The sequence below is a fragment of the Eptatretus burgeri genome, chromosome 17, assembly GCF_056783735.1.
Source record: "Eptatretus burgeri isolate ZD-2024b chromosome 17, Ebu_testis_v1, whole genome shotgun sequence".
NCBI lineage: Eukaryota > Metazoa > Chordata > Myxini > Myxiniformes > Myxinidae > Eptatretus > Eptatretus burgeri.
Genome location: NC_140977.1, coordinates 14,291,087 through 14,312,140, shown reverse-complemented (window position 1 = coordinate 14,312,140; position 21,054 = coordinate 14,291,087). Strand labels below are relative to the sequence as shown.

Genomic DNA, 21,054 nt, shown 5'->3' with positions numbered 1-21,054 from the left:
ATAAAACAATTCTTCAGGAAGAGGCACTGCTCTGGTAAAATTGTGTCAATCAGAACAACGGTTGCCAAGAAAACGATTTTTTTAAAATGCAGACACACGTACACACGCACACACTCACACACGCCACACGTACACACGTACACACTCACACACACACACGTACACACGCACACACTCACACACGCCACAGTACACACGTACACACGCCACACGTACACACGTACACACGCCACATGAACACTCGTACACACGCACACACGTACACGTACGCACGCACACACGCACGTACACACATACAGACGTACACACGCACACACTCACACACGCCACACGTACACACGTACACACGTACACGCGAACACTCGTACGCACGCACACACGCACACACGTACAGACGTACAGACGTACACACGCACACACGTACAGACGTATAGACGTACACACATACAGACGTACACACGCACACACGTACAGACGTACACACGTACAGACGTACACACGTACAGACGTACACACGTACACACGTACACACGCCACACGTACACACGCACACACGCCACACGTACACACGCACACACGCCACACACGCACACACGTACACACGTACACACGCCACACGTACGTACACACGAACACACGCCACACGTACAGACGCACGTACACACGCACACACGCCACACGTACACGCGCACGCCACACGCACACACGCCACACGTACACACGCACACACGTACACACGCACACACGTACGTACACACGCACACACGCACACACGCACACACGTACGTACACACGCCACACGTACACACGCACACACGCCACACGTACAGGCACACACGTACACACGTACACACGCCACACGTACACACGTACACATGCACACACGTACACACGCACACGTACACACGCCACACGTACACGCACACACGCCACACGCCACACGTACACACGTACACACGCCACACGTACACACATACACACGTACACACGCCACACGTACACACGTACACACGTACACACGTGGTGGGGTGAGGATGAGGGGGCGGGGCGAGTGAGGTTAACAAAGTCGATCCACCCTTTACCTTCCCACACGATTCGTCCTCCTGACGAGTTTAGTTAAGATTTGATAATTAACTTCCGAACACATCGACCACAGACACGCAGAGACACACAAACACTAAATTGCGAAGTTTAATATAACGACAGGACCTACACTGTTCCACCATTGTGATCCATGAGGTCCACAAATGACTAAAACCTCCACTGGTCACTTAACGGTCCGAAAAACATGAACATCGCGGGTCACGTCACGTGGTTACCCTTGGTGATCGCTGATATCTCGTGAAGAAACATGTTATAATCTGTAACACGAGTTTAATGTTACTCACGAAGATGTTTAAAAACCACAAATGTTCACAACACAAAACTTCCTCAACTCACAACTCGCTTCGGGAAATGTTTCGTTCTCTGTTCGAGTCCCGAGAACACGGATCGACACGACTCTTCTTCTTCTTCTCTAATTATACATCACATGTCCCGAATCCCTCTCCATCGTTATCTCATCCCCACTAACGTGTATTAACAGCCGAGAATCTTATTAAAATTATTCTACACAAAAATATCAAAAGGTGCAAAAAAACGAGGAAAAAGAAGGTTCGACAAGCCAAGCTAGTAGATACACCCCCTTGGTATCGAAAGGATGAAACGCCACAGAAACTTGGACTGTTGGTCCCCATGGGTCAGGAACTATGAACCAGAATAGCACAAAGGTCCTTGACTTTGCAAGAAGTCATGGACTTAGGGTGGCTGGTTCATGGGTTCAGCGCCCACAAGCTCATCGCTGGACTTGGTATTCCAACGCTGGCGGTGCGGCAAAGGAGATTGACCGTGTCTTCGTTGACGGTCACGGAGGATGATCCAGAACTGCAGGGTCTACCGGAGTGCCCAGTTCCTCAATGCTGACCATAGGCTTGTTGTAGCAACTCTGAAGTTGCACCTTAAATCCAGGAGAATGGTACCATCCCAGCCGAGGCTGGATGTTGGCAAGCTCAAGGATGAGAGGGTTGCTGAAAAGATTGCAAACAGGCTGAGTGGAGATTTGAGGAGTCTGGGTGCTTTGGAAGGTCCTGAAGAGTTGTGGAGCGCCTTCAAGACCACCGTCCTTGATGTTGCCGGTGGATGTATTGGAACTTACCGTCGGGCAAAGAAGAATTTTGTCTCTCAAGGGACACTGAATACCATTGACCAGAGTCGCAGGGTCAGGCTGAATGGCAGAGCTGACCTGTTCAGGGAGCTGAGGCGTAAAACTGTACGTGCACTGAGGGTGGACAAGGAGGCCTATGTGCGAGGAATCTGTGAGGGGGTAGCCGGTAGAGCATCACCTGTGGTCAAGGGATTCTCGTCCTGCTTTCAGGGGAATTCGCACATTGCGTTTATCCAAGCCCATCCCTCAGAGTACTGCAGTCGGAGCAGAGGGTGGTAGGCTCTTGACAGAGGAGTCCGAAGTGAAGGCCCACTGGGCCGGTTAATTTAAGCGGTTGTATCAGGCTGATTCACCAGCTGTCGAGTTGGATGTCAGGGGTGTTACAATCCCTGTTGCTGACCCTCCAATCAACTGTGGTCCACCTTCGCTTGTGGAAACACGGGCTGCGGTGAACCGGTTGAAATGGGGTAAAGCTCCAGGGATCTGTGGCATCCATGCTGAACTTCTCAAGGCTGATGGAAATGCTGCACTCATGACATTGCATGCAGTTCTGTGCTCTGCTTGGAACACAGGCATCATCCTAACTGACTGGAAGAGGGGCCTTGTTGTCCCTCTCCGGAAAGGGAAGGGTGATCGCCAAGACTGCAACAACAACTGAGGAGTGACGCTGCTCTCAGTGCTGGGCAAGGTCTTTGTTCGGATAATTCTTGATAGGGTTCACCACCATCTGCTTGAGCACCAGCGTCCAGAGCATTCAGGCTTTACACCAAAGAGGTCAACGATTGACCATATTCTTACTCTTCCGGTCCTCACCGAACGCAGCCGAGAGTTTTGGCAGGGGCTGCTGGCAGCCTATGTTGATCTCTCTAAAGCGTTCGATTCGCTGAATCCCACTCTAGAGGATTCTTGGTCTTCGTGGTGTGCCACCAAAACTGATTGATCTGAGGCCTGAACTCTACTCTGGAACTGAGAGTGCTCTGAAATGTGGTGGTACCATCTCTGACTTATTTCCAGTTGTTACTGGAGTTCATCAGAGGTGTGTACTGGCCCGCACACTTTTCAGCACTTGTATGGACTGGATTCTAGGGAGGACGTCGGAGAGATCAAGCTGCGGTGCATCGTTTGGGAATGGCAAGATCTCTGACCTTGATTTCGCAGAAGATGAACTCATCTTTGTGGAGACTTTAAATATCCTTTTGGCGGCCCTTGAGGTGCTGAATGAGGAGTCGGAGCCACTGCGATTACGGGTTTCCTGGGTCAAAACTGAGATCCAGGTTTTCAATGACTTATTGGATGCTGCTGTCCTGTCTGTGCCTGTTTGTGGTGAGGATGTTGAGGTCGTAGCGAGATTCACTGACCTTGGCAGTGATATTCATGTCTCTGCCAGCTGTGAGTCAGAGGTCAATCGACGTCTGGGTCGGGCCTAGGGAGTCATGGATTCACTGGATAATGGGGTGTGGCACTGCCGGTACCTGTGCAGGAGGACGAAATTCCGAGTCTTCAGGTACTTGGTGCTTCCAGTCTTGCTCTCTGGATGCGAGACTTGGAATCTGACCAAGGATCTGAGATGGAGACTTAGTTTCTTTGGTACCAGGTCTCTTCGGAGAATCCTTGGCCATCGCTGGTCGGACTTTGTGTCCAACGAGCTGTTGCCGAGAGAGACTCAAATGAGATTTGTTACCTGCATAATCTGTGAGCATCAGCTGCGGCTGTATGGACATGTGGCTCGTTTTCCTGATGCTGATCCTGCTCACCAGATTCTCTCAGTGAGGGAGTCTCGTGAGTGGAGGAGGCCAATTGACTGACCACGTGCCTCATGGTTGCAGCAGGTTGATCAACAACTCAAGGAGATGTGGATGGGCCAGGCGTCTGCCTGGGGGATGGCCATCCCCTGGAGTACCGGCGGAAAGTGGACGCAGCGACGCGCTGCTCTGGCACATGCTCCCATTCCTGACCTGACCTGCCACAGAAAGGTGGTATAGTGGTAGTTGTCGCCGTTGTAGTAGTTGTAGTGCTTTTGTTTGAACTGCCGCAGTTCTATTTCATGTCACTCACTCTGCTCATCCCTGCAAGTCCATGATCAGGACTGCAAGGGGTAAGGTGGAGCATTTTCGATAGAAAGCACCAAGAGAAAATGGGGGTGGGGTGGAAAAATCACCAAAATAACACATTTATGCAAATAATAACAAAGTGCCTTGTGGAGAGATACTACAAAGTGCCCATTTGTGGTCCAAGTTTCCTTAAACTTTTGAACAGTGTTACAATATTCTGTTGCCTTATATTCTGAGGTCATGCGTGAGCGCAACAAGCCTATCAGACCCAAAGAAGTATGTTCCACCATATTTCTCTCCATTTTTCCCTTCCTAGTTTAATAAATCACCATTTTTCCACAACTTAAAATAAAATTTACAAGGAGGTCTCGTGACTTGCTCTGTTCTTTAACCGGGTATCAAATTTTCAACCTGAGGTGATTGTTCTCTTTGAGAAAGAACATCCAACTTGGGGACTGAAGAAATGCCATGAAATTTTGCCAGAGTTTTTTTAATTCGATAACTAAAAATCAGTTTACAGGTGTTGCGGCTGTACTTAAAGGGAAGGGTCACCTGCTGTCAAAGTGCGTAGAGTTGGATCTGGCACAACCAAGAAAATTGATTCACCTACCAAACTGGCTGTGTTGGATCTTGCTGTCACACCACCAAGACATCAACGAAGACATTCCAGTCAACGTGAAATCTGCCAGGAGCTACGATTATCAAAAGGGACAGTCTTTCGCATTCTTCAAAAATCTGACTTAAAGTGCGATAGAAGAATTAAATGCAATATTCTTACAAAAACACATCAACAAGCACAAGAACAAAAATGTCAGGCATTGATAAACCGTTTTGAAGGACACGAGAAGTGGAAGCAGGTGTGGTTTTCCGATGAAGCAAGTTTCAGTCTCCATGCACCTCTCAACCATCAAAATGATCGCATTTATCGTGCTGTACAGGTTAAAACAAACATTTCTGAGGATGATCTGCTGGTGGAGATTGATAAACAACAGCTTTCAATCATGTGCTACAGTGCAGTCTCCTGGCATGGTAAAACAGAGTTGCGATTTGTTGAAGGGGATGCTGCTGGACAAGAACATCTTCCGTCGTACAGAAGAAAGAAAAAAACAATGAATCAGCTCGTGTATAGAGATGAAATGTGCACCCAAATGTTCCACGACATAAACCAAGTAATGGGAGGAGATGAATGGACATTGCAACAGGATGGAGCAAAGGGTCACACAGCCACGGACACTGCTGCCTGGCTCAGGTTCAATAAAGTCAGGAGTATTGACTCTAATGAATGGCCATCCAAAAGTCCAGACCTCAACGTAATGGATTTTAGCATTTGGGGTGTACTGTTACATCAACTTCAACTACAGAGGAGAGAGGTCACGGACATTCAATCCCTGAAAACTGTGTTCACGGAAGCTTGGAACAATATCCCGCTTGAAGTTATCCAAAGGGCGATTGGAAGTTGGTAAAACCATCTTCGCAGTTGTTCAGCGGCGCACGGAAAGCGCTTTGAACACTACATCTAACGTTTGCTTTTGTTTTGTTTGAAAAGAAAGTGTATCTTTGTTTTACGCTACATCTAAGTTTGCTTTTTTTTGTTTTAAATAAACTGTACCAAATTTCCTGGTTTTCTGTGGGGCACCCTGGAGTACAAGTAAATGACTTATCTGTGGGGTGCTGCACATGCCAAATGTCTCTCAGGTTTAACAGTGTTACCAATTGTTGTAATTCCTTTGCAGAAGGACTGTGGGGTTCTTTGCCCACTCTATCAAGGGAGGGAATGAGAGTGCAATTAACGTCTCCTCCAAGAATCACACACTCTTCGTCAGGCAAGGAAAGCATAAATCTCCTCATGTGATCATAGAAACGCACCCTTGCAGCTCCCAAGCATGGTGCATCGATGTTGACGAAGTTCACAACAAAATACTCAAATCTTACTTTTACATGCAAAAAACGACCCAAACTGACTTCATTAACCACAAGTATTTCAGGTTTCACACATGACGAGAAGAGGATAGCCACTCCGCAAGATGTATCAGTGAGGTGACTAAAAAAAGCCGACCCTTCCCATTGACTTTCCCATCGGAAGGCAACCTCTTGGGTTGTGTGGGTCTCCTGCAGAAAGGTTACTCCGAGTTTCGCCTTCAAGCAGAAGGACAGTACTTGGTGTATAGGAAATGCATCTTTCCACCCATTAACATTCAATGATCCCAGGCGAAGAGACAATGCCGTCATTATTTTTTTGAGAGTTATCCAAGCCAACTCATGTTTAGCCCCATAATTTCGCAATTTTGCAAGAAACTTCGTCACTCGTACTTGCTCGGCCGAACCTGAGGTCTTGCTTTTTTGTCCATCTCTCATCAGTATATACAGGGAATGTACGAGTGTTTTATAATCTTTCCACCGCTTTAGAGCAGTTTCAACATTCTTCCGACTGCACAAACGTTGCTCAAGGAACTCTAATATTTCATGACCAGGAATACACAAATTGTGCCCTGAGGGCGGTTCCGATTCAATTCCAATGAATGATCCTTGATCCCTTTCCCAGTCACCGATGCTCTCCTCATCTTCGCTGTCTGGGAGCTCATGGTCTCTCTCCTTTGGTGCATCTGCACTTGATGCCGAAGCTTCTACCCTGTCATCACTTAAAACAATGGTAGGGGCAGGGAGATCATCCTCTTGCGGTGCTATGGTCGAACCGTGTATGTCTTTTCACTGTCTACATCTACTGTTGACGTAGTGTCAGCACTCGAGACCTTGTTCAAGGCAGGCAGTGCCTCAGTTTCTTGCAAGAACGGCGCCTTCTTCTTGTCTGTCACAACAAGAAAGGATCCTGAGGTTTCTTCTTTTGTAGCTTCAGTGGCGTTCCTTTCATGCAGAATTACCGCAGCGGATTCATCACTCACTGATTTGTACTGAATCTCCATTTCAGTTATTGTTGGTTTGTCTTGATGTGCTGTTTTAGCGACAGACATCTCAATGTTATTTGACTCTGACGGGTCAGGAGATGCTTCCGTGTCATTCATCCTTACCGTGTCAGGTTCAGTCATTGATGATCCATCTTTTTGTTCACTCAACGGGTCCTTGGGTGTATCTGGCAGCAGAAACTTCCCATGATCTGTAACTGGAGGAACAGCATCTACTTCTGACTCCATTTGAATCTTTTGTCCGAGTTCGCATCTCACACCAAGCTTCCTCGTCAACATTTTAAACGGATGTGCAGAGTCGCCCACACTTGCTTGGCCAGAACCGCCAGAAGCGACTGCAGCCCATTCACGATTCATTGACTTGTTGATATTAACTCAATATATCTTTTACACAAAAAACCGACTAAGTTTTGCTAATGTAATGCAGGAAGAGGCAATTAACCTGAACGAAATTAAAAGTTGAAAAAAAAAAAAACAGGATCTAAATAAACAACGATGAGAAAGGCGTTTTTAAAGGAACTCGTTTGAAACAAACAACACTGAGCTCATTAACGATCTTGTGTTATTTATCACATCAAACGTCCATTAATCAAAATCAAAAGGAATTCAAAACGATATTATGTTGATAACGCCGCAAATCGGGCGTGGAAATCTAGCCCCACACGGGCCCGTCTCGCCTTGCAGCTAGGCCTCAAAACAAAGGGGCGAATTAAACAAGGAAAACACGAAAATATAATAAACAAATGAACCAACTCGGTTCAGAAAACCAAAACAAAACAAAACAAAAAGAAGAGAACCAGAATATGAGGACGAGAATGGTCGATAGTCGAGGAAACTCAAGGATTAGCGAAAATACGTGGCAACCCGAAGTAGTAGTAGTAGTAGTATGAGTATTCGGAGCAGAAGCAGCAGCAGTAGTAGTAGTAGTAGTTGTTGTCGTCGTACGAAGTAGTAGGTAGTAGTAGTAGTCGTCTCCTGGAGAGGGAACTGCCCAGTGGTTGACAGAAAAACAGGAGGGGTCACAGCTTTCCACTTCCCGGATACAGGGAGTCAGATTAACACGATCACAAGGAATCACAAGGGAATTCGACACAGATGGAGACCATTCAGCCCATCATACCTGAACCATATCAACACCACAATTGATCAAAAAATGAAAATACAAAATATATATTTTTAAACTAAGTTTATTTTTTGTGGTTTGTGTCGTTTTTATCTTTTCTCCCCTCTTTTCCTTCTATTCAGGGAGGGGGAATGGGCTTGGGTAACAAGTTCGAATCACGAACATACCTCGTGGGAGTCATTCGTACAACTCTCAGGTGGGTGACAGCATGGACGACAGATAGTTTTAAAATTTGGTAACATTTTCATCGTGTCAGAAAAAGAAACCAGAACATCTCACAAGAGTTAGGAAAGTTTCGGAACATCATTTGCGACTTAACAGCGCATTTAATTTTCTTTTTTAAAATAATTTGAAGAAAATGGGCCGAAAGGGCCGGAATTGTACTATGGGCTCAGTTAATGCCTGGGGAATGGTCTCTGGAATATACCTGTCAAGTTTGGTTCGTTTCCGTTCACTAATAACCGAGAAACAACAATTTTAAGAAAATGGGCCTAAATGGGCCGTTCCTCGGCCCGAAGGGCCGCCATCACATGTGTCTAGTCTATGCCTGTGAATTTTCATTGAATTCTGTTCACGAATAATGGAGAAATAGACATTCAAATGAACTGGACACAAGAAAAGAGAGAACGCGAGCGGAGATGAGACCCTGTGGGGTGGAAGACCCCACGGGGTAAAAACACACATCAATCACACAACACTCCTTGACCAGACCCCCACCAACAACACTCCTTGACCAGACCCCCACCAACAACACTCCATACACATGCACACAATCACTCATCAATGTTCAAGCTACCTAAAAGTTCTGCCAACATCCCAAAGCCCCGCTATCTCCAATACTTCCAGGTACCATCTAATTCCAATTTAAACGTATCCACTGTTTCTGCTACCACTACCTTTCCAGGGAGAACATTCCATATATTGACTGCTCTATATAGCGAGATGAAGTGTTCGCCCTGTCGAAAGAGTCCAGAGAGGGTGTTCAAAAAGCAAGAGTACTGCAGTCAGTGTGGCCGATTGCTTTTGGTCTGTCGTGGTGGCTTGGTCTCGGTCGTGGTCTGCGGTCATTTTTGGTGGCTCCTCGTGGTGGTGGTGACCGAGCAGCCAGGGTCGTGGGCCCGTGGACATCGGGTCGTGGGTTCAAAACCCACTGTGGTGGGTTTGAGTCCGGTGTGACCGCACGAGGCGGAGAGGTACCCGACAAGGTGCTGATCCCCCAGCTGAACTATCGTCCTCAGCGGGAGGACCGAATAAAGACCCGAGGGGTCCATTTCTTTTGTGTGTGTGTGTGTGTGTGTGTGTGTGTGTGTGTGTGTGTGTGTGTGTGTGTGTGTGTGTGTGTGTGTGTGTGTGTGTCCATGGGCCCAGTCTGTTAAGTAGAATTGTTAAGTGCCTGTGTTCCTTGGAAATTACATTTCTCATAGTCGGTTTTAACTCTGCTCTTTGTGCTCCCCTGCCCCATGATAAATAAACCCCCCAATTGTTCAATGTACCAGATCGTTGTCTGTCACTTTCTTTTGTTGGTTTAGCACGGTGCGTATTGGGAATTAGGGACACCGTTTGTGTCATAAATTGTTCATTTAGACCGACGGATCATGGTAATCCCCGCTCGGTTTACACCCGGATCGGGCTCGGTAAACGGCCCATTCCGCCCGAGGCCCGTCGAGGGTGTGGTTTTCCCCGGTAGTAAGACGACATGGGTGTTTAGGTATATTGAAATTAGGCAATTAACCCTAAACCATGCCATCAAAATATTGGCGACCACAGTCCGCTAAGGGACCCGTGACCTTTCGGACTTATCCGAAAGTCACGACCTAAATTCCGGGTGTTCAGGCGGAGACGACCCGACTGCTCCACCTCGCAGTCGCTTCTCGCCACCGAGCCACAACAATATATTTCCCCAGCCTGTTAAAAGGGGACTGACAGAGACCTATGTTAAATCCATCAATGTACCCATAGGGGATGCAGTCTTGACGTCATTCTGTGCCGGGAAAGAATCTACACATCTGGGTTTGAAATATATGCTGCAATACTTCACAAAATTATACTGACTGCAGCACAAAAGTTGAAAATGATCTCGACCTGGGAATACCAAAACCTGATAAACTGGCGCCAGCATTTTGGAAATCAAATAGCTATGTTTCGCTGAGAACTATTTTAAAAACTCAACATTTCCATCCATTTAAAATCTGGAGGAAGACTGTGTTATTTTCTCAAGAATCTAGATTACTCCATATGTGCATTGCGCATATGTATTTGTTTATTGAATAAATTATTCAAATGTACAGGATGACTGAGGAATTTCTACTACATACCCAAATACAGTACCCTCTCCGGCAAGCGTAATAAATTGAATTGGCGACAGGTGGGCTCAAATCAAGTTTCAGAGACATCTCACGGATGATCAAAAGAAATTGCATGCCCTGAAATGAATTTGGAGCGTCATAACAAAGGGGGTGAACACTTATTGATGTAAAACATTTCAGATTTTCATTTATAAAAATTTCTAAAAAAATGTTTTCACTTTGTCATTATGGGGTATTTTGTGTTGATTGGTGACAATTTTTTTTATAATCTAATGCATTTTAAATTCAGGCTGTAACACAACAAAATGTGACAAAAGTCAAGGGATGTGAATACTTTTGAAGGAACTCCATTTGGAAGTTGCCCAAGGTGTCCGTAATAACTCGCTCACTCTTCACCAAAGACACCATATCTCACAACTCTTGGGTACATTTTCATCTCATTAAAATAAATTGGTGAGGCCATGGCTCCAACATATCACTTTATTCAAACAGGCATTTTCATGAAAATTCAACATCGTGTTGAAAATATTTTTCAATTGGAGGGATCTGTGTATCTTTTTCACTTCTTAGTAAGTCTGAGTTTGCAAGGATGCCCTCAATTAAAGAGGATTCACCATGATTGGGAAACATTTGATTGTAGCCAATCATGTGGCTTTCCCCACATGATGGTGGCTTGATCGGGGTCACCGATAGTGATAGCTCGAAGTGGTGCTGTGTCAATCATCATCATACAATCATATGTATTCATATATGTGTGTCTATATGTGGAGATCAGGTGCGGTCGTACTGATTGGGATCAAGTTCTGTCCACACCGATCTTGGTAGAGAAGTTTATTGCCCACAGCAGACATCTACATGGAGAGAGAGAAGCAAAGAATACACACAGTAGTCCGTCCAATCTAGCTCTGCCAAGCACAGCGTTTAGCTTCGTCTTATACACAATTTACTCTGCCCCTTGTGTGACCACCTGTTAACATGATTCACCCTGTTCCCATCATCAGCTTCTATTGGGAGGCTAAAGCCCAAAACTATCTTCTTCCGTTCCCATCATCAATTTCCTTTTAGGAGACCAGAGCCTGGAGCTATTTTCCCCCTCTGGGCTCTGAAACTATTTCTCGTTGATTGACAGCAAGGCCTGTTCTTGCCATCGCAAAATGAGGGCAAATGAAAGATTAAGAGCTATGACATTCCGCCTTTGTTCTGTTCCTTGGATAGCAAAAACAGCTGTTAAACTCTATCTTTGCAGCATTTGATTAATGACAAGGTTTTCCCTTGGTACGACAAAGCAAGGATGTTTGGCAAGGGAATGCAAAGGCCAGCTGTTAATTATGTCTCGCAATACTTGATTGAAGATATGCCTTTGGTGTTCCTTTAGCCCAGCAACAGCAGCTGGTAAGTCTATTTTGCAACACTGGAAATGACAAGGCTTTTTGATTTTCCTTTAGACTGGCCAAGTTAAAAAGGAAGTTTTAACAAGAATGGCCGTTATGGCTTGGGACATATGCAGTATCTCCACATATATATGTGTCATTAGTTATTATCTCCATTTGCGGGTTTCAGAAGTTGGGATGTTCTCCCAGATCTAAAAATCACCACCTCCTTTTTTGGTCAAGGATCATGATTCATGAACCAAACTGTGAAACTTCATTCTCATCACCACTTTCCAACGATTTTTTAACTTTCCTCTGTGGCTTGATTTTTACTGACACAAACATTCGTAAAGACACTGTTTTGCTTTCTGTGCATCGCAAGGCCAATTTAATTGACGCCTCCTTGTCCGCCTCGTCCATGAAGTGTTTATCGTGCTTTGTTTGATAATGTCATTGGATACGTGATATGGCAAACAACATTTCACAACATAGAGCATAAACAGCACGGTCTTTATTTTGAACAAATCTGTATTCATCTCTCGAAAAGGGATAAAATAAGTGAACATCTCTCTTTGCTTTCTTTCCAAACCGCAATTTTGCCCCCCCAAAAACACCTAATCAGAAGAATTTATCACACGATTTCCTGAGAATCAAGAGTGGCTGACTAACACCTAATCAGTGGAATTTATGACGAGATTTCCTGCAAATCAAGATTGCCTGACCCCACCAAACGTTATGTATTTAATAAACCAATTGAATCGTTTTTTTGTGAATCATCATGTGCCTTTTAAGGTGACATGACTGATTAAAAGATTTTCCACATCTTGCACATTTGTGTGGGCATTCTCAATTGTGAATCATCATGTGCCTTTTTAGGTCGGAAGAACAAAGAAAAGATTTTCCACAGCTTGTGCATTTGCATGGGAATTCACCATTGTGAATCATCATGTGTGTTTTAAGGTGGGATGAACGAATAAAAGATTTTTCACAACTTGTACATTTGAATGGGCGTTCACCATTGTGAAACATCATGTGTGTTTTAAGGTCGGCTGAACGAACAAAAGATTTTCCACAACTTGTGCATTTGTATGGGCGTTCTCCATTGTGAATCATCATGTGTGTTTTAAGGTGGGATGAACGAATAAAAGATTTTCCACAACTTGTGCATTTGTGTGGGCGTTTTCTATTGTGAATCATCATGTGCCTTTTAAGGTGGGATGAAAGAATAAAAGATTTTTCACAACTTGTACATTTGTATGGGCGTTCTCTATTGTGAATCATCATGTGCCTTTTAAGGTGGGATGAACGAATAAAAGATTTTACACAACTTGTGCATTTGTGTGGGCGTTCTCCATTGTGAATCATCATGTGCCTTTTAAAGTCAGATGAAATAATAAAAGATTTTCCACAACTTGTACATTTGTGTGGGCGTTCTCCATTGTGAAACATCATGTGTGTTTTAAGGTGGGATGAAAGAATAAAAGATTTTCCACAACTTGTGCATTTGTGTGGGCGTTCTCCATTGTGAAACATCATGTGTGTTTTAAGGTCGGATGAACGAATAAAAGATTTTCTACAACTTGTGCATTTGTATGGGCATTCTCTATTGTGAATCCTCATGTGTGTTTTGAGGTGGGATGTTTGAATAAAAGATTTTCCACAACTTGTGCATTTGTGTGGGCGTTCTCCATTGTGAATCATCATGTGCCTTTTAAGGTGGGATGAACGAATAAAAGATTTTCCACAGCTTGTACATTTGTATGGGTGTTCACCATTGTGAATAATCAGGTGTGTTTTCAGGTTGGAGGAACAAATAAAAGATTTTCCACAGCTTGTGCATTTGTGTGGGCGTTCACCATTGTGAATCAGCATGTGCCTTTTAAGGTGACATGAATAATTGAAGGATTTTCCACAAATTGTGCATTTGTGTGGGCATTCTCCAGTATCAATTATCACATGTGATTTTAGGGTGGACGACTGAGTGAACGATTTTCCATAAGTTTGATCAGCTTTCCTTCCTTTGTGAGACTTGTGAAAATTATTCTCTGCAAACATTTCATTATTCGGTTTGTCTTGATGGTAAAAAGTCCTCTTGCTCGTTTCAGTCGGCGGGTCTTGCGGGTGTGTGTCTGAGCTGTTCCGACAAGTGGCTGCAGTCTCTCTTGGAGATTCAATGGATCCACCTGTAAATGTAACATCACATTTCCTGTTAAAAAAAATCTGATTCTGCACAATACTTGTAATATTATTCTGACAAACATACCCAAACATGTACAACTGTATTTGCACACGTATTTGTTGTATTGCAGAAAAGTAAAAAAATATTCTTGATGTAAATACACATTATTCTGTGTTCAAGTTTGGGTTTTTCCCATGATATTCATAATTTCGGGTAAATTCATCCAATTATCAATGATGAGCCACGTGTTTGTTCCTGTAAATTGACAGCTTTTGTAAATGTGGGTGAAACAAACTGCTTTAATTTATTTGACAATTCAGTGAAAACAATAACCCAAGTCGTCTTCAAATACATACTTCAACATTAATAAAAAGGTGATGTTATAGATTGTTGAAAAAAAATATATAAATCTGGAACTGTTATGCTATCGACGTTGTATTATCTTATGTACTGTGGGAAACTGAATTGTTCATTGAATTTATAATGAGGTAAAATGCCAATTTGCTTTCGTTCGTGCTTTAAGAATTTAATAAATATATGCTGGGAAAGCTTGCAGGGAGGCATTGTACACATTCCTCATAGCCGTAAAGGACCTTGTAAAACCTTATCTATTGATTCGCTGGCCCAGATGGCCAGGGCAGGAAATCACATCTTCTTTCCTCCCCTCACCCAGTCAATCTGGTGCAAGCACCAATAAGAGACCGTTTCTCATCCTGTGTTTGTGATTTTAACCTTATAAAGTTCCATCTATTAATTTCCTTTGATGTATTAACCACACCCTGGTGAGATCACGTATATACTCAATGTACTCTTTCTAAAATGAAGTTTTTGCTTGCAATCGTTCCAAGCTATGCTTCTTTATGCACAAGCTTGTCTTTTATTTGTTACTGAACAAAAAGTTCTGTCTCAAGGTGGCTAAAACTGTCTCGACAGTCCCACCTTGATGCACCACCTTAGTTAACATTAGCAATGGTACCCGGTGTTGTTGGGAAACACCTGGAACACTGACGCTAACCATTACCTCGACGTGTTTCGACTTATGAGTAACGTGTCGACGTGTGTCAACGATCGCGTAACGTGCCTACAACTTATGGCCAGCATTATGCGGAACGTGCGAGTCATACGCTGGGATACGACGAAAAATTTCAAGCATGGAAAATTTGTCTAACACTTCGGCGTACTACGATGTATGTTAGCGTACAAAGACGTATGCCAGATTACTACGACGTATGCCAGCGTACAAAGATGTATGCCAGCGTACAAAGACGTATGCCAGCATGAGTAGGGTGAATATACTGATTTTGGCTTACTTTTCCCCATGTAAGTGAATGGGGGATTTTCAGCGATTCATATTTTTTTCCCTAAGAAAGTAAACCCCCTTTTTATTCCAAGGTATATTTATTTGTCTCCCCTTTTAATCTTGGGGCACTTTCTTTCAAATAACCAATGCAATAAGATAAAGATTTGTTCAAGTAGTAAAGTAGTAATGTGATTTGTTAAAGGTGATTCTTAAGAAATATCTGAAACATGTAAGCCGAGGGACACTCTTTTTGAAATAACCAATGCATATTGTTGAGCTCACTCATTGAACCTATAAAGATTTGTTCATTCTCAAATTCCTTGAATAGTTTAATTTTCTTTGCACAATAATCCCCATCTAAAATATTTAAAAATAAAACATTTGAATCTTTATATTTTTTTAAGATACCCCTTTTGTGCCATTACGAAATGATAAACTTCTCTTAATGCTCTTGTTTGACCACCTCCTGAGCCACATATCATTTTGAGATAACAGTAATTTGTTTTCCATTGCTCAATTGATAACCATCAAAGTTTTCAGTCCATTCAAGGATATTTTTTTTTCTTTACATCCTCCAACTTACTTGTTTTTAAATTTATTCGCTTATTATCTTGCCAAAACAAAGTTTTTTGTAAGATATGTTAGTCAGCTTCTATGTTTTTGTTTTTTTGTTTGTCTGTAATGACGTATAAAAAATTCTGCAGAGCACAGTTATCATTGGAAATTTTTGTAACTTCGCATATCAGAGGCCTATAGAGGTCCCTTTCAGCGCACAAAATTTTGAAGGTCAAGGTCAAAGTCACTGTCGCAAATCAGGGGAGTCGACGAAACCCTTATTTTTTGAGGAATTTTGATCGGATCGTGTTCAAACGTCATGGGAATATAGTTCATGGTCTAGCGCTCAGCTGATTAATTTTTGGTGGCGATTGGCCTTGACCTTCATATGTTTTATTTATTTATTTATTGTCTGTAATCACGTATAAATCACTCTGCAGAGTACAGTTATCACTGGAAATTTTTGTAACTTCGCACATCAGAGGCCTATAGAGGTCCCTTTCAGTGCATAAAATTTTGAAGGTCAAGGTCAAAGGTCAAGGTCACTTTGTCGCAAACCAGGGGAGTCGACGAAACCCTAATTTTTTGAGTAATTTTAATGAAATCGTCTCCAAACTTTATGGGAATGTAGTATATGGTCTGGCCCTCAGCTGATTAGTTTTTGGTGGCGATTGGCCTTGACCTTCATGGTTAGCGCCTGAGGTCAAACATATTTGACCCCAAGGTCAAATTTTCAAGTTTTAGGAACCATATCGTGTCGTACCTCAAATTGAACACCTCGATGAGTGCTTTCTCGATATGTCAAGCTTGAGACATTATGACGTCATTTGGTGATGTTATGAGGCAAACACATATTTTTCATGGTTACTCTGTAGAACGATTCTCATCGGAATCTCTCGTAGGCAGATATTCCTCAAGGAGTCGCTCCTGGTGGATTGCAGCTCTGTTCACCTCAGTGTGCCCTTATATTAAAGAAGTCACGTGGTCACCATTTGGCAAGATACGGGTCACCCTGCGGGTGACATTGGTTTATTTGTTTTATTTACCTTTGTTTTAGTTATTTTTTTCAAGAAGACTTATTTGATATTTTTCACATTCATAATGTTTTTCATTTATATACCAAGACTGAGATTTTCTCCACTCTTTAGTTTGATTAATACTTGGTTTGACCATTTATATAATTGTGAAAAAATGTGGTGGTAGCCCTTAAAAACCCGAACCCATCTTCCCATCGTTAAAACACAATCTATTGTATTCACTCTATCATACAATATCCATATGGAACACAATCTATTCCATTATCTAAAATAAATCTCTTTTCATCAAAGGCTCCTAATGCCTTTTTATTTACTTCTTCACGAAATATATTGTGTTTATAACTTCTTATTGTATTCATTATCCTATATTCTTCTTTCTTATTCATCAAACAATTATAATAATTTCTAAAAGTTATTGATTTCTTTATTACATATTTCTTTATTCCCTTTAACCTCTTATCAATCTGATCACTATACTTATAAGAATATGGCTTTGCTCTCAATCCAATAAACTCACTCATTACTTTTCCACCCAACTCATCCTTAAACTTACCAATAAGCATTTTATTCTTTTTTTGAAAATAACTCGCTCTTCTTACAAAAATTACGTGCATCAGATACTCCAATATTTTTCTTCATATCTTTATAAACATCATCAGTTTTTATATCTTGGATAAAATTATCAGTGTCCAGATACAATGAAACATTTTCACCATACTCTTTCTTTATGCCATTATACAAATAATCATACATCAATATCTTTGATGAATCAAGAACTGCTGTTCCAATATAAATTGGTTTATCCATTACAATACTTTCCTATTCCATATGAATAGCAGAAAAGTTATCTAAAAAAACCTCTTCTCTCTTAAAACTTGGTTTATCAATCTCGAAGCTTCTTTGTTGCAAATCTAATGTTTTGCCTGTTTCTAACATTTTCTTTTGTCTTTCCAAAGGCAGCATTATTCATCAATTTATAGAATTCCCCTTCAAATTTTACTTTTGTATTTGTTCTCATATCTGTATTGAATTTAATATACTTTTTCATCCAAGGACTTTGTTTAAATTTTAAAACTCTATGAATTTTAGCTACTCTCAATCCTTCTCTCAAAAACTGTTTCAAGCTTCTCTGATGCAAAACATATCCCTCTTTATCATAGAATGTTGTTAATAACTTTTCTGTTCATTTGCCTTTAATATTAAAACTTTTATGATAATCACTTCACCATTCTTTCTTTGGGGTTTCTTTCTCACATGCAAAAGGAAGGTCTTTATGCTTATTATGAAGATCACTCGGGTACCTCAAATCAACTTCAAAATAATAACCTTCTTCTTCCTCATTCAATTCCTCTCGAGAAGAAATAATATTCATCAAAGCCTTTTCATAGTCCTTTTCTTCCACCCACTCTAATTTACCATAAGGCAGAGATTGAGACATTGCCCATCCATACAAATTATTAGCATCAAAATACATCAAATAATTACGATCTTTTTCACTATCATAATTTGGAAGAAATTTATTATTTGCTGCAGCATATCTTTTTGAACATACTTGTGATATTCCACCTCTCTTAGACTTCTCAATCATCAAAAGCATATCTACATCACTGATTAAATCTATATCTTGTTTTGTCATTTTCAACATTGCACTCCAAGCTAAACCAGGAGCTGTGAAATAGTGGGCAGGATCTAATCCATAACAATTGTTATTATGAGAGAGTGATCTTAAAGCTTCAAACACATCAGCTAACAATAGAACATCTGTTTTTAGATACAAATCATGATATTCTGCAACGTTCTTTATCTTAAATATTTTCCAAATTTCTTGTGCGTGTTTATATTCCTTATCACTTATCTCTTTTTCATAAAGGTTATGATAGAAACTTTCTTTTGAAGGAAGTCGTGTTTCTTTAAATCTCATAAATGAATCCATATAATCATCAGGATAAATTCCCTTACTTGTAAGAATTTTCTCTTTACTTTGAATTTTATTCCTTGTTTGAATTTCATCTCATAAGAATTCCCTCTTTAATCAGAATTTAATCTTTAATCAGAATTTCCTCTTTAGTTTGAATTTCATTCATTGTTTGAATTTTCTTTATAATGAGAATTTCATCTTCAGTTAGAATTTCTTCATTAATTAGAATTTCCTCTTTATTTGAATTTCCTCTTCAGTTAGAATTTCCTCTTTTGGAAAGAATGAATTATGATTTGGAAAAGAGCCCGTGGAGCTTAGATTTGATGCTCGGTCGGCTCGTGGTGTTCCCATAAACTTGCAAGAATCGAGAAACCTAATACGAGTTAAACGTTTTGTGAATATCATTTTTGTAAATGATATATACTTTTGACTTGTGTTTGTTATGGCAGAAATATTCCCTGGTGTTTTTGAAAGTTCATTTATAAATCGATGTGTATCATAGTTGGTGCTGTTGTGAAGAAAGACTGGAATAAAAGAAGGAAATTTATCATTAAGATTACAACAGGAATGAGCGGGACCTCTATATTTACCAGGAAGATGACAATGATCCCTAACTTTAGACTCAATTTCCTCCTCACAAATATGACAGATAATGTTCTTTCTAAATTCTAATTTTTCTTCTTCGGTAAATTTCATCGGTTCATTTGTTTCTTTCATTAATTTAGTTAGTCTTATACAATCCTTTTCTAATCGTTTTACAAACTCTTGTGAAGCATTTTTTCCACGATAATGTTCAAGTTTATTGTACTTTTTTCCAACAGATGATTTGATAAAATAACACAAACCACAAGGAATATGTTTTTGATATTTATTTGTTTGTGATTCTTTTGGATTAGGAGAAGCAGTATTTATCTTTTTAGGATACATTTAAAATCAGCATATATCACAAATGGGTGCATGATATATATTATAATCTTCAAAAGAAATCTTTTCACCAGGTTTTGGCATTGTAATTACAGCTGATTTATGATGACTACAATATTTTGAATGTTGTTCTTATCGTTCTTTTGTATGAAATGAATTAAGACATCGCTTACAAGGATATATTTTATTTGCTGTTCTGAATACCTGAGAAAAGATTAACCTTGATAAATTATTGATGTTTGTGTAATGTGAATTCTTTCCAACACTGAAATATAAAAGATCAATGTGTGTTTCTTCATTTTTGTAGTTGTTTGAAATTTTTAATATCTGAACTTTGTTTGTATCCCTTAATCCATATACATTAATAGAAAGATTATTCTTTTTCTCAAATTTAGGAATATCTGTTCGTGGCATTGGGAATTTAAAATCTTTAATGTCCAAGGTATTCTCATATTTCATATATTGTTTTACTCTTTCTGTATTACAATTTGGTGGATGTCAGTGAGTAAGAACAGACCAGAGAAAACATTTATTGTCATTATTCTTAATATTAACAACTGCCTTCTTTAGTTTTATTTCTTTTGGTTATTCAATATAACAAGAAGCTTTAAGAGGGTTTGATTTTAGAATGTGTATATCCAAAAAGATTATTTTAAAAAATATTAAATCCACTTCCTACGACTGTATTATCAACATCCTCCTCTTGTCTTGATAGTTCTTCATAAACCCCACTATTCAAAAAAATCTTGAAATGATGTTATAAAATGAAGATCTGTTCTCATATAAGGAGTTTGTTCTTCATCTTGTCTTTTTATATTCATTTTCACTCCCATATTAAACTTTAAAGTTATCATTTCTTTTAATGTCTTTTTAATAACTTTTTCAACATCAATTTTCACTATTAAAAATTGATTCAGCTATTGATGATGGACCGGGTTCTCCAAATTGAAAAATCCGTATTTTTATATGCCCTTTAAATGCCCCATCAGTGTTTTCAATACAATAGTCTCCCTTTACTTTAAACTCATTTTTCTTGTGTTTTTGTGATTGAAGATGTCTATTATAACTACTCTTCAAAACATCCTTTAAGCAGATATCATAATGTTTTCTTTCCACCTCAAGAGGAGATATTTGATGAAATAGATTAAATTTGTGTTTGTTGGTTTG

At 40.7% G+C, this 21,054-nt stretch overlaps 2 protein-coding genes across 2 annotated transcripts in view; both read right to left on the bottom strand.

Moving 5' to 3' along the window:
• The window catches only part of LOC147009367 (uncharacterized), a 90,102-nt gene extending 88,533 nt beyond the window's left edge, over nt 1-1,569 (bottom strand). The window contains exon 1 of the mRNA XM_085861183.1: nt 1,441-1,569. The gene's annotated coding sequence lies outside the window, so the exon portion shown is untranslated. The remainder of the gene's footprint in view (nt 1-1,440) is intronic.
• Nucleotides 1,570-11,422: 9,853 nt separating this feature from the next.
• Nucleotides 11,423-21,054, bottom strand: part of LOC147009365 (uncharacterized) — a 32,268-nt gene continuing 22,636 nt past the window's right edge. Inside the window, exon 2 of the mRNA XM_085862015.1 lies at nt 11,423-14,157. Within this exon, the coding sequence (XP_085718141.1) occupies nt 12,821-14,157 (1,337 nt within the window). The 3' untranslated portion in view covers nt 11,423-12,820. The remainder of the gene's footprint in view (nt 14,158-21,054) is intronic.